We start from the raw sequence: 15,439 nt of genomic DNA on the forward strand, positions 1-15,439 counted from the left end.
GCCAGCACCGTACACCCTACGCCCCGCAGACCACTGAGGGTATCATAAAAAGCAGAACACAGGCTAATCGTTCCCAGCCAGCTCTGATCTGATTAAGGGGCTTTACAGGAGACGGGTCGTCTCGATTATGTAAAAGTGAAAAGCATTTACATGAATGAAATGTCGGCAACGAGAAGGGTAGTGTTCCGCAGGGGAGAGAGCGTGGATCAGAAATCTCTGGCAAGGCTTAATAGCAAGATCTAGAGACTGCTCACGGAAATCGCGGAGGCCCTTCCCCAGGAGGTGAGTGGTCAAAGGAGGAACAAATGAGTCTTCCAAAAACTGCCTGCTATCAACAGCAATGGGAAGGAGTTCCCCGTCACTAAGACAAAAGATGAAATTCAGGTTTAATCTCACATCAAACAAATGAGCAAAGATGGCAGAAGCAGAGAACGGTCGGTGCTGGCTTGTGTAAAGGTGAATGGACCCGTCAGTAATGACAGTGCACTGGGCCCAGCCGTTCTGGAGGGCACTGGGTGAGACCCGCAGAGGGACTCCGTGCCCTTTGACCCAGAGATTGCCCTGCTGGGAATAAACCCTGCGAGGTGAGTGACAAAAAGAAATGCCAAACTAGGCACCCACTAGTTGGGAAATGGCTCAACACATTGTACTGAGTGGAATTTGCTACAAAGAAACAAGGAAAGATTTGTAGGAGTTGATGTTTAAAAGTAAAGTAAACAGAGCCAGAAAAACAGTGAATACAATGAATATAATCACTTACCAGCATTTTGTAAACTGTTTTTATTGTATGCCAAGAAATGAAATGATAGCTGTAAAGTCCTTAGCACAGGTGCCTGGCACTTAGCAGGTCGGTGTCAGCTGTTTATTCTCATTCCTGCTGCTGCTACACCCCCAGCCCCCTGCCATTATTCCTGAGGATCCAAGGGGAAATAAGGCAGCCCCCCACTTAGAGTGAATTTTCATGTCTGACAGGGAGAGAAAGTACATAGAAAATATGTGCAACATAAATAGGGCATGAAGAAATAGAATTTATGTAAAAATCACAAAATACAGGGTCATCGGGGAGGAAGGACACTAGCCTGGGGGAGGCTGATTCCCGGGGAGGATGTTGTTTGAGCTTGATTAAAGAAAGGCAGGGACTCTGAGGGGAGGCACAGAGGCCGTGTATTCCAGACATCCTTTGCCGGGGCAAAAGCATGGAGGTGGGAGGCTGGAAGAGAAGGGACTGAATCAAGGTAGGCAGGAGACTGAGCCTGCAGAGGTTGGTTGGGGCCGGGTTTTGTGGAATTGTAAAGGCTAAAGGGAGGGTTCAGGTGTGATCCTAGAGGCCCAGCCTGAGCAGGAGAGTCGCGGGCTCACGTTTTGTGGTCCCACCGCGGTCATTTGCTTTGGCCCCTGGCTCATGTAGTAGAAGCTTGGCCGCCTCTGGGTAACGGCCGTGGCCCTGATTTTCAGAGCCTCTTTCAGGTTATAGAGCATCTTTTCATCAGAAGCCCCGTGACACGCTAACGTGAATGATAGGAACCCCACTTTTCTGAGGGAGAGACTGGGCTCCTCAGTGTCCTCCCCCATCCCAAGGTCACCCGGCTGCCTGATGCACTGGCCTGGAGCCTTTCCTGACCTTAGAGCCAGTAACTGTGCTCCTTTCTCTGTGACCTTTTACTGTCTGCAGTTGTTTAATGAGCATTCAGTGCTGGAAATGGCAGCGAGGTGTCCCCGAGTCCCCACCCTGGACATCCTTTCTAACCATGTTAGAGAAGGAGGGAGCTTGAAACAGCGGCTTTCCCTTCTCACAGAGGAGGAGGAGGAGGAGGAGGAGGAGGAGGAGGAGGGCAGCCTGGGCCGGGTGACCGGCCGGTATCGTTCCTGTCCTTGTACGTCTCCCTGCTTTCTGCAGAATCCAGTTCCCGAAGCAGCGGCCCTTCTCCTCTGGCACTCCCCTCCCGCCTGACAGCGGCCCCCTCTCCCACAGGCCCCGAGCACCGCACTGGGAACCAGAGCTTTCTTGGCGGGGGCTGAAGAGGTGAATGCTGACTGAGCACCGTGGAGGCCCTCGGTGCCAGCTTCTCCTCAGCCCAGGGCCGTGGCCACTTGCCAGAGCGAGAGCGCTGAGGCTGCAGAACCGCCTCCTCAGCCGGCCTCGGCGGAAGCCCTCTCTGGTCCGAGGCAGTTAGAGCAGAAACCTGCCCTTCCGGGCTGGGCGCCATCCGGAGGGCTCGCCTTAGCCGCTGCAGCAGCACCAGGGTCTTTGCATTCAACCAAGAGGACCCTGAGGGAGGGGGGGAGGGGGGGAGGGGACCGTCGAGACAGGGCCCGATCCAAAGCTCTACCCTTGGGGACCGGATCAGCAATGAAATGGATGGAAGGACCTCTTTGGGCCCCCACTGGGGCTCGTAGCATCGCAGCCTTGGGGCCTCAGGTAGTTTGTGGGCCCCTCGGTCACATACCGAGGTCAGGAAGCAGAAATCATTTCAGGATGTGAGACAGGGTGGTCAGAGGCAGGATTTGAACCCATCTCTGACTCCAAGGCCACAGTATTTCCTGTCAAACATAACCTTGGTTAAAATATATAGGCTGGGGGGGGGGGTTGCAAAGGGGAGGGAAGGAGGGACAGACAGACGAGTGAGTGTGTGAGTTTGGGGGGGCGGTGACAGAACAGATAAATCTACTTAAAAAACACTCTCCTTGGAGGCCTGTGGTGATGCCGTGGTAAAGCCGGATTAAGAGTTCTCTGCACGCACAGACCCTTTGCTAGCCACCGGCACAAAGACAGCATGGCCCCGTGAGCTCTGCCCTCCAAGGCCTTAGATTTTACTGGTTTTCCTGGCTCAGCAAAGGCCGGAGTGGTTTTCCCAGATTTGGGGGGAAAGGGGAGACAGGAAATTGTCCCGAGAGGCTTCCTCCCCAGCAGGGCTCTTGAAAGAGGATGTGCTTTCTGCCGGCATTGTCTCGGTGAAAAGCACGGTGCTAATAATAAAGCTGGGGCTGCTGAGGCCGCGGGGCGACGGCTCCTAACTGGGCAGGGGAAGTCTCACAGAGAAGCCTTGCGGAGGCCCTGCGTGGGGGGTGGGGGGAGGGGGCTTCCGCCTGACCCCAGAGGCCAGGAGCAGGAGCCCGGAGGAAGTTAAAAAGTTCTAGATCCTGGCGTGAGGTTCCTCATGGTGAGAGCAGGGGAGCTGGGCACGCGGGCAGCACAGAGCCCGCCGTCTGCGTCCAGAGGCCTGGATTCATCCTTGGAGTGAGGGTCATCAGAGGGCGTGGCCAGCTTTCTGACCGGCCTGTTTTTGATTCCAGAACAATGCAGGGCGGTCTTTGGGCCGGTCTTTGGTTCTGGTCTCGTTTCTTCCTCTGAGCACTGGCTACTTAGACTGGCAGCGTCTGCTGGGATGGCAGGGCCGGGTTTCTGGGGGTGAGGATTTAGTGACCAGGATCTCTGAAGCCCGAGAGACGGCCTCACAAACCGGGATGCCGAGGGTTCGTTGGAAGGTGCTTCCGGGCCTCGGGGCTGCGCCAGGGCCCCCCCCCGGCTCTCCCGGGGCGGGCGTCTTCGTCCCAGGCTCCCCCGGAGCGGAGGCTGGCCTGCAGAAATGCCCCCAGTGCTCTGGGAACCCCCAGCCCTGCTGCACCCGCCCTAAAGGAGCCCGCAAACCTCCGCAATCGCCGTACTCGTGGGATGGTTTTAATAAATGACAAGTGGCTTGGCTCATCCCGGCAGTTCTGCCCCTTGTTTCTTTCTAATATCAAGGGATAAAGAACCTGAGGCTGAGCAGTTGCTTGATGGACCCGTTGGTGGTTTTGCCCTTAAACCTTGGTGCTCATGGGATTAAAGAAAACCCCACGGATCTGCCCTCCGTCTCTGACCGGGCTGGGAGAGCATTCTGTGGGACTGATGGGACTTAGGTTGGAGCTTCTCAGCACGTCATTGTGTCTCCCCCATAACAACCACCTCGTGTCTCACTGTCCCCCCCGGAGCCTGGGAAGCTCCTCTGCCGCGCTCCCGATCCGCGCCTTCCATCACGGCACGAGGCACCGCCCGCACTGCGCCTGGGCACGAGCTGCGGGACGTCGCCGCTGCTCCCCCGTGTCGGATCCTCTCACAGCCCAGCTTGGCAAGTCGGAGGAGTCCCTGGGCTCAGTGAGGGCTCGGGAGACCCCAAGGAGGTCCCCAAGTGGCAGTCCCCGGCATGCCCAGTGTTCCCGGAGGGACATAGGGCGTGGCAGGAGGCGGAGGGCTGGCGGCAGAGGAATTCTAGGCCAGATCTGAGGTTCCTGATGAAGGAAAGATGAGGAGAGTGGTTATTTTTCCTTTCCCCCCTTTCTTGGAAGGTTCTGTAGTCAGAGTAGTTGGCTACTCTCTATCAAAGGATCAAGATCACAGATTGAGCCAGAAGGGATCTCAGAAATCAGCTGCCCAATCCCCACATTCTGTAGATGGGAAGACCGAAATCATCCTGTGATCACACAGGCACATGTGACAGATCTGAGACTTTAACTGCTTTTCACTTCCCAGGTCGTCTGGTCCAGAGGAAGCCCCTCGGGCCCAGGGAAGATCCGGACCATAGAGAATAGAGCTGAGTTTCTAGTCCTAGCTCCAACACTGGTGCCTTTGTCATTGCCTCGTGCTGCCCCCCCTCCCCCTTCTGCATGTCCTCTGTGCTCTTCTGTGCATCCTCTCCCTCCCCTGCAGCTCCCTTGTTCCCATGCTCCCCAACATTGTGTGGGCATCTGAGAGGGTCTCAGGCAGGGAGCAGAAGCATCGGTTAGAGGGATACGATCTACTCCCTTTTCAGAGCAGCTTCAAAAGCTTCAAAAAATGCCAGCGTCATTTCAGAAGAATCCAAGTAAAACACACTCTCCGTAGGCAGCCCGGGAGGTATCAAAGGGGAGGCCGGAGCTGTTGCCCCAGGACAGCTCCTGCTGCTGCTGCTCCGCTGGGGCTTCCCCAGGCTTGGAACTCATTTATTAGCTTCCCCTTGACTTTTCAGGTGACTGATTCCAGTGAGTGAATCAGCACTTGCTCCAAATCCCTGTGGGAATTCACTCTTACAGCCATTAGCAGCATTCAGGTGTCTGTGCTAAACACATTTATGAACTTAGAGAAGCTTTCTTTTAAATTGTTTTTTCCTTACTTTTTTTTAATGACTACACAAGGTTGGATAGGCTTGAAGTTGTGTGCAGGTGACTGAGCTCTCTTCAGTTAAGTCTCATTTGTAAGATCTTGGGGAGAGTTTCCTTAACTTCCCTCTCACCCCTCACTTTCTGGGCAAATAAAACAAACTGGCCCCCCACCCACCCACCCACCCATCAGAGGAAGCAGATCCTTTGACCATGGCCTAAAAGCTTCCCCCAAGCCCTGCCCTTGTCCGGCCTTTCCTTTTCCTGTTTTACTCCTGGTTACTGAAGCTTGTCCCAAGGGCTGGGGCACCCTGGACTCCTGCCCCTGCAACAACACAGTCACCCAGGCCTGGCCGGCCTTTCTCGTGAGTCACTTGGCCACCCCAGGCTCTGCTCTACACAGCTGGCACAGGGCTCCTGCCAAGCCCAGACAGTGCTGTCACACCTCAAACCCTCGCTGCTCCAGAATCCAACATCCAGTTCTCTTCTGGCCTTGAAAGCCTCACGACCCAGCCCCTTCCTCCCTTCTTCCTTCCCTTCACATACTCTGGCTTCCAGTGATGCTGCTCTTCATCTCCTCTGAGTCTGCACCATCTGCCTCCCATGCCCCCACCTCCGCTGGTTCCTGGCCCAGCCCCCAGCCCCCGTGTCTAGTCCCTTCCCTCGGAGATGACTCTGATTTCTCCTGTGTGGATCTGGGTGTGTGCATTGGTGTTTGCATGGCATTTCTCCCTGTAGAATGGGAGTTCCTGGAGGCGAGGGACTATGTATTTGCCTTTCCCTATCTCCCAAGGGCTTAGCACAGTGCCTGGAACATCCAAAGAGGTTCATAAATACTTTTTGACTGATTGCTATTACTTGACTTCTAGTCAATCATTTAACTCACATCTCAATTTATTAGAATAGAGACCAAATATTTCCTTTTAAAAAACATATATGTGTGCAGAACCGAACAGTTCTCTTGTTGCACAGGGAGAATTGAATTCAGAAGGTATAAATAACCCGGGAAGAAAAACAAAAATGCAAGCAGTTTATATTCATTTCCAGTGTTCTTTCTCTGGGTGTAGCTGCTTCTGTCCATCTTTGATCTATTGAAACTGAGTTAGCTCTCTTTATCGAAGAGATCCACTTCCATCAGAATACATCCTCAAACAGTATCGTTGTTGAGGTATATAATGATCTCCTGGTTCTGCTCATTTCACTCAGCATCAGTTCATGTAAATCTCGCCAGTCCTTTCTGTATTCATCCTGCTGGTCATTCCTTACAGAACAATAATATTCCATAACGTTCATATACCACAATTTACCCAGCCATTCTCCCATTGATGGGCATCCATTCATTTTCCAGTTTCTAGCCACTACAAATAGGGCTGCCACAAACATTCTGGCACATACAGGTCCCTTTCCCTTCTTTAGTATCTCTTTGGGGTATAAGCCCAATAGAAACACTGCTGGATCAAAGGGTATGCACAGTTTGATAGCTTTTTGAGCATAGTTCCAAATTGCTCTCCAGAATGGTTGGATTCGTTCACAACTCCACCAACAATGTATCAGTGTCCCTGTTTTCCCCCATCCCCTCCAACATTCCACATTATCTTTCCCTGTCATTCTAGCCAATCTGACAGGTGTGTAGTGGTATCTCAGAGTTGTCTTAATTTGCATTTCTCTGATCAATAGTGATTTGGAACACTCTTTCATATGAGTGGAGATAGTTTAAATTTTATCATCTGAGAATTGTCTGTTCATATCAAATAAGTAATGTCAAAAGGTTTTTGGCTTTGAGGGTATTTTTTTCCTTCTTCTTACTATTCAGGAACATTCCATCTATTAAAGTACGTGACCAATACAGATGGGTTATTTAAAACTTAAGTTCCATCCAGAGCCCCCATAATCCCTTGGAACATAGGAATTAAAATGCTGACAAAACCTCCCAAACAAACCATTTCAGCTTCTCTTCTCCTCTCTGGTTGTAAGTTTGAACCCTGGGCCCACACATCTCACAGATATAATTCAGGGTAGTCCAGTGTAATGAGACTGTCTTGCAGAGTTGGCCTGAGTGCCATTTCAGCCCCATTTTTCAGATGCCAATTCCTGGTCATTTTGCTTAAAGAGCTCTGCCCATGAAGTTTGCTTTGTCAAAAGTACCTCCCACCAAAGATGGGTTATGGAGGAGAGTGACTCCAGAGCTGCCTCTTCTGAGCCAAGTGCTTCAGGGATCAGTGTCCTCTGTGCCCTCCGTAGCCCTGGGCTGCCCATCTCTGGGAGGTTATCTCCCTCCCTTGTCGGGTGGTACTTTCGTGGGTTTTTGCCATTTTAAGGGAGCTGTTGCTATGTAGATTTCAGAGACGGAGAATGAAGCAATGGCTTCAGAGGCATCAATGCAGGAATCAGCTATAATTTAATTTCCTTTCATGCTATCTTTGGAGTTTTTTCCTGAGCACATTTTGGTGTAATTATGACGATAATTGTTCTAGCAGCCTCTATTCTAAAGCACACTCAGGATTTCTTATGGTAATTTCTCTTGTTCGGTAGTTCATTCTTTGATATTTTTGCATAGTACCAGTTTTTTGGCACAAAATTAAGTTTTAAAAGAGACTAATTGCCATTGTGCCTTATTATTCCCCTGAGGATGATTGGAGCTGCAGATTTGAGAGTCATTAAATATCGACTGTTTGTTCTGAGCACTAGCGACACCACGAGAAACAGTCTGTGCCCTAAAATGCCAACGTTCTCCTGGGCACTAGGGCGGGTAAACAAGTAAGTGTGGTCTGAGGAAGAGAACCCTGAGGAGATCGGGGAGAGGACATCAAGGACGGCTTGGGCCGATTCTGGAGAGCAAGCCACATTCTTAGGGTCGGACAGAAGTAGGATGGGGACGAATCTGGATGCCTGGAGGCGGGAGGTGGGAGAGAGCGGCCAGCCTCATTGGGCGTGAAAGGGAAGAGTCCCAAGCAAGCCCACGAAGCAGTCTGGGATCCCAATGCGGATCCTTCTGAAGCCGACGGAAGGCTTTTTTTGGGCTCCCAGAGCCCGACCTCCCGAGGCCTTCGTTTTGACGGCCAGATTGGCGTGTGGATTGGAGGGAGGAGGCCGGTTAGGAGGAGTGATGGCCTTCCAGATGAGAGAGGACAAGGCCCTGACCTGGGAAGTGGAGACTGTGTGACTGGAGTGGGGAGGCCTGAGGGAAGGAGAGGAAGGGCAGGCCCCTGCTCTTACCCAGCCTGGTATCGATGAAGAGTGAGAAACCCGGGACCTCCCGGCAGTGAAGGCACCCAGGACTCTGACAGAGGGGAAGGGCCGGGGTAAAGAGGCGACGCGCATTCACAGGGGGATGGCGTTCTGTGGGCGCGTCGCGGGCCGAGTGTGGCCGTTACCGCTCCCAGGGACTGCAGGGCCGGAGACACGAAGCTGGCCCCCGTCGCCAGGAGCATCAGCAGCTCCTCCTCACTGGCCTGTCTTTGGGATTGCTGACGCGCACAGAGATGAGGTCATCCAGCATTGCCACATTTTGAAATGCTCATAAAAGTTTGAGGCTAAATATTTTCTTCTGCTCCCCTTCTCCATTCTTGCTCCCCATCCCCCTCTCTTCTTCCTCTCCACTCTAACTCTTTTTCTCTTTTTCCTCTCTCCCTTCCCTTGTCTCTCTCCTCCTCTCCCCTCCTCCCCCCCGAACACCCCAGACGTGATGATTGGGTTCTTTGTACATCCCTTCCCAAGTTTGAGGATGAGCCGACAGATTTTCCGAAGTGTGTTTTGGAAGCTCCGCGCCTTCGTGCTTTGTTCAGTAGCGGGTAGTTTGACTTAATTCGGTAGCTTTGGAATAAGTTTTTAGGTGGTCCTTTTGCTGACCACCCTCATCCTTGGGGTTATCTGGACAGTCTGGGTTATGAATCTCCTTGCAGGTCTACTGAAAGGTGTTCCATTCTGAGAACCCAGGGAGATTTGCCCTCAAGAAAAGGGCATTTAGGGAAACTTAGGTGTGGAGGGGAGGGAGTTTGTCAGACTGTAGGTTTGTGGTGTGAGCTGTGGCCCCAGAGGAGCAGAACCTGGGGTCCGGGAGGGGCCGTGAGAGGCTCCGCTGACTCTGCCGGCCACGCTGGGGTTCCCTCACTGTGTCCCCCATCGTGGCCTGTCTGCCTCTGGCCCCCTCCTGCAGGATCCTGGGCCGTTCCTGCGTGAGCACGCCCAGAACGTGAGGAGGCTTTGGGGGGTCAGCCCCTGGGACTTGCCCCACAGTGCCGGAGGCGCCTCGGGACCCCCAAGGCCTACTACCGGTGCTCACGCTGACCCAGTCTGCTTTGTTTTCAAACAGGCATTGACAAGGAGAATGTGGAGCTCTCGCCAACCACCGGGCACTGCAGCGGCGGGAGGACGCGCCACGGCTCCGCCAGCCAGGTCCAGAAGCAGAGGAGTGCCGGCAGCTTCAAGAGGCACAGCATCAAGAAGATCGTGTGAAGCCTCCTCCCTTTGCTTCTCAAAAAACAAAAGCGCCCCGACGCCGCGGCCCCGACGCCGACTCGCCGCCAGCGGCCCCCGTCCAGCCCCCCTCCCGGCTGCCCGTCAGCCCCCCACGCACACACGCTCGCCCCCAGCCGGCGGGCCCCCGCGCTCCCCTGCTGTGATGCTGCACTCGCCTCCTCTCTGCGTCCCATCACCCATGTGGCCAGATGATCAATTCTGAACAGTCACCGAGCTCAATGCTGCCTTTTCTTTTCGTTTTGTTTCGTTTCCCCCACTTGGGGCGGGTCTCGGTGGGTTTGAGTCAGGGTTTCAAACGGACTTCAGGAGCCGGTCTGGGGAGCTGGGAGGGGAACCTCCTGGCCGGGGGCGAGCGCCATCCGACGGCTGTGCTTTCCCTTCTCGGTCGTCCCCCAGAGCGAGGCGAGAAATGGCGCCCGGGACCCCTTCGCGCTCTCTAACCTTCCGCTGTGGGCTTTCGGTAACAATACAAGGCCGGAGGAACTCTGGGCCGAGAGATTCGGCGACCCCCAGCGGGAACCCGGATGTGCAGGGCCCCTCGGGGGGGTGTCGCGTTTCACGGGACGTGGGCGAGAACTGAACACTCGGAGCTTTAGCAATAATCACGGGGTGACGCGGGAGGCTGGGTCCCTTCTTGTCGCCAGAGTCGGAGCGCCGCCCATCGAGACCCACGCCGTCCGACTGTCCGACCGGGCCCCCTTTCCTCCAGATGTTTCTTTTCTAAGTCGTGGATGTGCTACAGGCACCGATCATTCATCACCTGATGGGAATTATGCTTTTCCTTTTCTCCCTTTGCTCTCAAAATAATTTCAGGCAGGGTCATTGGGGATCAAGGAAGCCAGCGTGGCCGAGAGGCCACTTTTTACGTCTCCCGTTTGGCCAAGGGCTACTGAAGCCTAGACCCCCCTTAGTTCCCTTGAGTCAAATGAAACGGTACTTAATTTCTGAAGTAGCTAGCTCTCTTTCATTTCAGTTCGTCAGACACAAATTCCTGGTAGCTGCATATTATCCGGCATTTTCACAGTAAGCTGTGTTGCCGAATTTGTTGGACCTTGAAAGAACAGAATCATGATAGTCAAACAGTTGGGTTTTACGAGATAAAATTGTATTTAATCACTGTGAAAAGACGAGCAAACCCCGCAGTAAAGTCACCAGTGGGGAGACTGCGAGATGCTGCTATGCTGCCAAAGGGCTGGGTTGGAGCGCCAGCCTTTCACCTGTGGTACGGTGCAGGTGATGACGACGCAGAGGGGCCTGCGGGACAGATGGGCATGGAGCTCAGTGGGCAGCGATCTGGACGTGCACATCTAGGGGAAACTGGGTCCTGCGAAAGATAGTTCAGCCTCCCAGCCCCTGCTTCCCATTAGATTAGCGGTAAATAAATGATCGTTGACTTGGAAGAAAACTAGCAGCAGGGAAAGGGAGAGGACCTAGGGGTTTCCTGTAATACTGTTTTATTAGTGGATTTCAGTAAACTAAATTCCACAACTAAATTAATAAAGAATGGTACAATTAAGTGTTCAGATTTTAATAATACACACATAATCCACATTTACTCACACAGTAACAATGTAATATGTTAATGTAAATAAATTGCCTTTTGTTATATTCAGAAATAACTTAATTTTTTAAATTTGTTTACAGTCCTGGAAAAAAAAAAGATGAACACAAACTTAATATGCAAATGATTTGCCAAAATTAAAAAAAAAACCTTAGTATTAATAATTTTCTTGACATAGGTTTCTTGGGAAAAGTTGAAGACTTGTGCAATTAACCAAACTTAAAAAAAAAATCTCCATGCTCCAAATGCTGCAGTAGAATTGTGATGGTCCCAGCACTCCTGAGCCCATGAGGATGCTACAAGAACAGAGCTGACCTTAGGAATAGAGCAGTTACCTGTGCCAAGGACCAACTTTACCATCAGTTTGTAGTCTTGGTTCTTTCAAACCACATCCTCAGATCCAGTGAATCTGGTTAAGTACTTGTCTTATTTCTTGGCTTTGGGAATATCGGTCATTTTGATTCCATCTTTTTTTTTTTTTTTTAAATTCTTTTTTTGTTTGTTTGATGAATACATTGATGGAAGTAGGTGTTTGCTTTGTTAACCACTTTCTTTGAAATAGAAAACCCAAACAATTTCTTAATTGAGGTCATTTTTACTACTGAAAATGATGGTTTTTGATCCATTCAACTTTTCCACAAGCAGATTTTTCAAGGCATGAAGAAACCAAGCCTCTTGCTTTCCAATGGGATTTGTTTGGATTGATTACCTCATGTAATGATCAGCGTGGCACAAATCAGAATTGTTTGCCCTTCATTTGAAACGTAGAAAGTCCATCTTTCTGACCTACTAGTATATCCTGGCAAATTTAAAACCATGGAGGTTGGAAATGGCCATTTTTGGCACAACAAACAAACAAAAAAAAACTTGAGTTTTTGAATACAGCAAACATGAACGGTTCATAATTTTGTCTTATACCAATCACCTTCCCTCCACAATTTGGGCTATATTTTCTTACCAGACACTAGGATCTGAATATCTCAATGTCAGAGCATGTTACCCATCATGTATCATTTGTAGGGGTTTTTCCTGCCCCTTTTTTAAGAGGGAAAAAAAGGTATATCAGTCATTTCAGTCATACATAATCTGTCTCATAAACCAATGGCTCAGTTCTCATGTGCATGCTATTTTCCATAAATGAGAAATATTTCACTTGATTTAGGGATTGAGCTTTTGGGAATTCTCACCAGGGCTCTATTCCTAACTGATTGGTAGGTTTTAGGGCTTTTCTGTTTTGTTTTTTTTTTCCTAGGGTTGTTTTTTTTTTACTCTTCCACCCCACCCCCGATGTAATGAAGCATGTCTTATTCAATGTTATGCAACAGACTTACCACCAAAAAGTCACTCTTAGTGTCAGCCACAACATTTTTTTTAATGCAGTATATTCACCTGTAAATAGTTTTTGTGTAAAATTTGACAGAAAAGTATATTTACTACACTGTAAATACATGTGACAATATATTGTATTATTTTGCTTTTTTTGTAAAGCAGTTAGTTGCTGTACATGGATAACACATAAATTTGATTATTCTTGTGTTAGTATTGTTAACTCCTTGCAATTTGCAATTATATTAAGTCATTTAAAAGAAAATGCTGTGTACTATAAAATCACATTGTTGTATGATAACTTACTCTTCTTTCCATTGGGGCCTAAATTCTGACAATGTTTCCTTATCTACAATCCTGTTAATAACTGCAAGTGAGTCTACATCAGCAGGAAAACAGCTGCTGACACAAAATCGATAATTCTAGGGAAAATTGTAGAAATCAGTTTCAGATACTTGTTCTCTACCCCTATTTTCCTCCTCATGTATGTACTCCCGCCCCCTTTTTGAAGTAAAATGTAAATTCAACCTGCTTAGAGCTGTGGGATGTATGTTTATTTCATCTTCATAATTAGGTTGACTTCCTGTTGGTTTGTCTTAGAGAATAAGGAAACTTCTTTGAAGGAAATACATTTAAGGGGTAGCTAGGTGGGCCTAGAGTGTATTGAGTACCAGACCTGAAGTTAGCAAGGCTCATCGCCCTGAGTTCAAATCTGACCAAAGTCACTTCTTAGCTGGGTCATCCTGGGCAGGCACTTCACTATGTCTGCCTCAGTTTCTTCATCTGTAAAAATGAGCTGGAGAAGGAAATGACAAACCACTCCGGTATTTTGCTAAGAAAACCCCAGATGGGATCATGATGAGTTGAACCCGACTAAAACAATTGGACGAAAAGTTTTGTTGTAGGAATGAAAATAAAATTCCTATATACTAAAACCACCCTGAACTATTATCCTGCGAAAGTCTCGTCCTATTCTTTTTTTTTTTTAAAATAGCCTTTTATTTTCAAAATACTTGCAAAGATAGTTTAACATTCACCCTTGCAAACTGCTGTGTTCCACATTTTTCTCCCTCTCCCCCAACCCTCCCCTAGATGATAAATAATCCAATTTGTTAAATATGTGGAGTTCTAATATATGTATTTCCACAAGTATCATGCTGCAAAAGAAAAATCTGATCAAAAAGGGGGAAAAAATAGAAAAAAAAAAAAAAGCAAGGAAACAACAAAGGTGAAAATACTAGTCATGATCTACATTCAGTCCCCATATTTCTTCTTTTGGATGCAGATGGCTCTCTCCATCACAAGTCTATTGGAAATGGCTTGAATCACCTCCCTATTGAAAAGAGCCAAGTCCATCAGAATTGATCATTACATAATCTTGTTGCTGTGTAGAAATGTTCTCTTGGTTATGCTCACTTCACTTAGTATTAGTTCCTGTAAGTCCTCCAGGCTTTTCTGAAATTATGCTGCTGATCATTTCTTATAGAGCAATAATATTCCATTACATTGGTATAATTTGTTTAGCTATTCCTCAACTGATGGGCATCCTTGCCACTACAAAAAGGGCTGCTAGAAACATTTTTGCACATGTGGGTCCTTTTCTTTTTTTAATGATCTTTTTGGGATACAGGCCCAATAGAAATACTACTGGATCACAGTCTGATACCCCTTTGGGAACAGTTCCAAAATGCTTTCCAGAATGGTTGGATCAGTTCACAACTCCATCAACAACCTATTAATGTCCCAGTTTTCCCACATCCCCTCCAATATCTTTTTTTGACATCCTCACCAATCTGAGAGATGTGCAGTGCTTCAGAGTTGTCTTAATTTTCATCTCTCTAAATAGTGATTTAGAACTTTTTTTTCATATAACTACAAATGATTTTAATTTCTTCGTCTGAAAATTGTTTATATCCTTTGACCATTTTTTAGCTGGAGGATGGTTTGTATTCTTATAAATTTGAGTCAATTATATTATTTTAGAAATGAGGCCTTTATCAGAACTCTTCTAATCTTGGCTACATTGCTTTTGTTTGTACAAAACCTTTTTAATTTAACACAGTCAAAATTGTCCATTTTGCATTTCATAATGTTCTCAAGTTCTTTGGCCATAAATTCCTTCCTTGTCCACAAATTTGAGAGGTAATCTATTACTTGTTCTCCTAATTTGTATAAAGAGTATCACTCTTTACATCTAAATCATGAACTCATTATCTTGGTATAGGGTATTAAGAGCTGATCAATGCCTAGTTTCTGTTGCACTATTTTCCAATTTTCCTAGAAATTTTCATCAAATAATGAGTTCTTATTATTTCAGAAACTGGAGTCTTTGGGTTTATTAAACACTAGATACCATAGTTATAGACTATTGTATCTTATGAACCTAACCTATTCCACTGATCAGCTACTCCATTTCTTAACTAGTACCAGAAGGTTTTGATGATCGCTGCTTTGTAATACAGTTTTAGATCTGGCACAGCTAGGTCACCTTTGTTTGCATTGACTAGCCCTATTTTTACAAGCAGAGAAATGAGAATTATATTCTCCAGAGGAAGTCAGCCCTCTTGTGGCTGCCTAAATTCCAGATATTCCCTTTAGAATCTAGCTTTGGAAAAGAATTTTCTGCCAGAGATCTACTGATGCAACATAAATCAATTATTTCTACCAATTGCCAAAGATAACATTGCCCTTTGCTTCTGCTTTGGAGGAAAGTTCATTCCTCCACTCATGTGCTTGACTTGAGTCCGTCTTCTCCAGACCTTGCTCCTTCAATTATTCTCTCTTCTGCCCAAAGTCTTTTAATGGTTCCTTGCCCTGTGTCTGAGAATTAAGTTTTACTTCCCAAGCATTTATTACATGTCTGCTCTATACCAGAAAATCTGCCCTCAAAGAGTTCCCATTCTACTGATTCCCTGAGGAGAAAAGAATGTTAATAACTGAGCAATTATAAGATTCATG

The 15,439-nt window shown here is 48.2% G+C and overlaps 1 protein-coding gene across 1 annotated transcript in view; it reads left to right on the forward strand.

The window, feature by feature from the left end:
• The window catches only part of NF1 (neurofibromin 1), a 236,938-nt gene extending 223,925 nt beyond the window's left edge, over positions 1 to 13,013 (forward strand). Inside the window, exon 58 of the mRNA XM_051992369.1 lies at positions 9,428 to 13,013. Within this exon, the coding sequence (XP_051848329.1) occupies positions 9,428 to 9,570 (143 nt within the window). The 3' untranslated portion in view covers positions 9,571 to 13,013. The remainder of the gene's footprint in view (positions 1 to 9,427) is intronic.
• The last annotated feature ends 2,426 nt before the right edge of the window (positions 13,014 to 15,439 follow it).

The sequence above is a fragment of the Antechinus flavipes genome, chromosome 4, assembly GCF_016432865.1.
Source record: "Antechinus flavipes isolate AdamAnt ecotype Samford, QLD, Australia chromosome 4, AdamAnt_v2, whole genome shotgun sequence".
In the NCBI taxonomy this organism is placed as follows: Eukaryota; Metazoa; Chordata; class Mammalia; order Dasyuromorphia; family Dasyuridae; genus Antechinus; species Antechinus flavipes.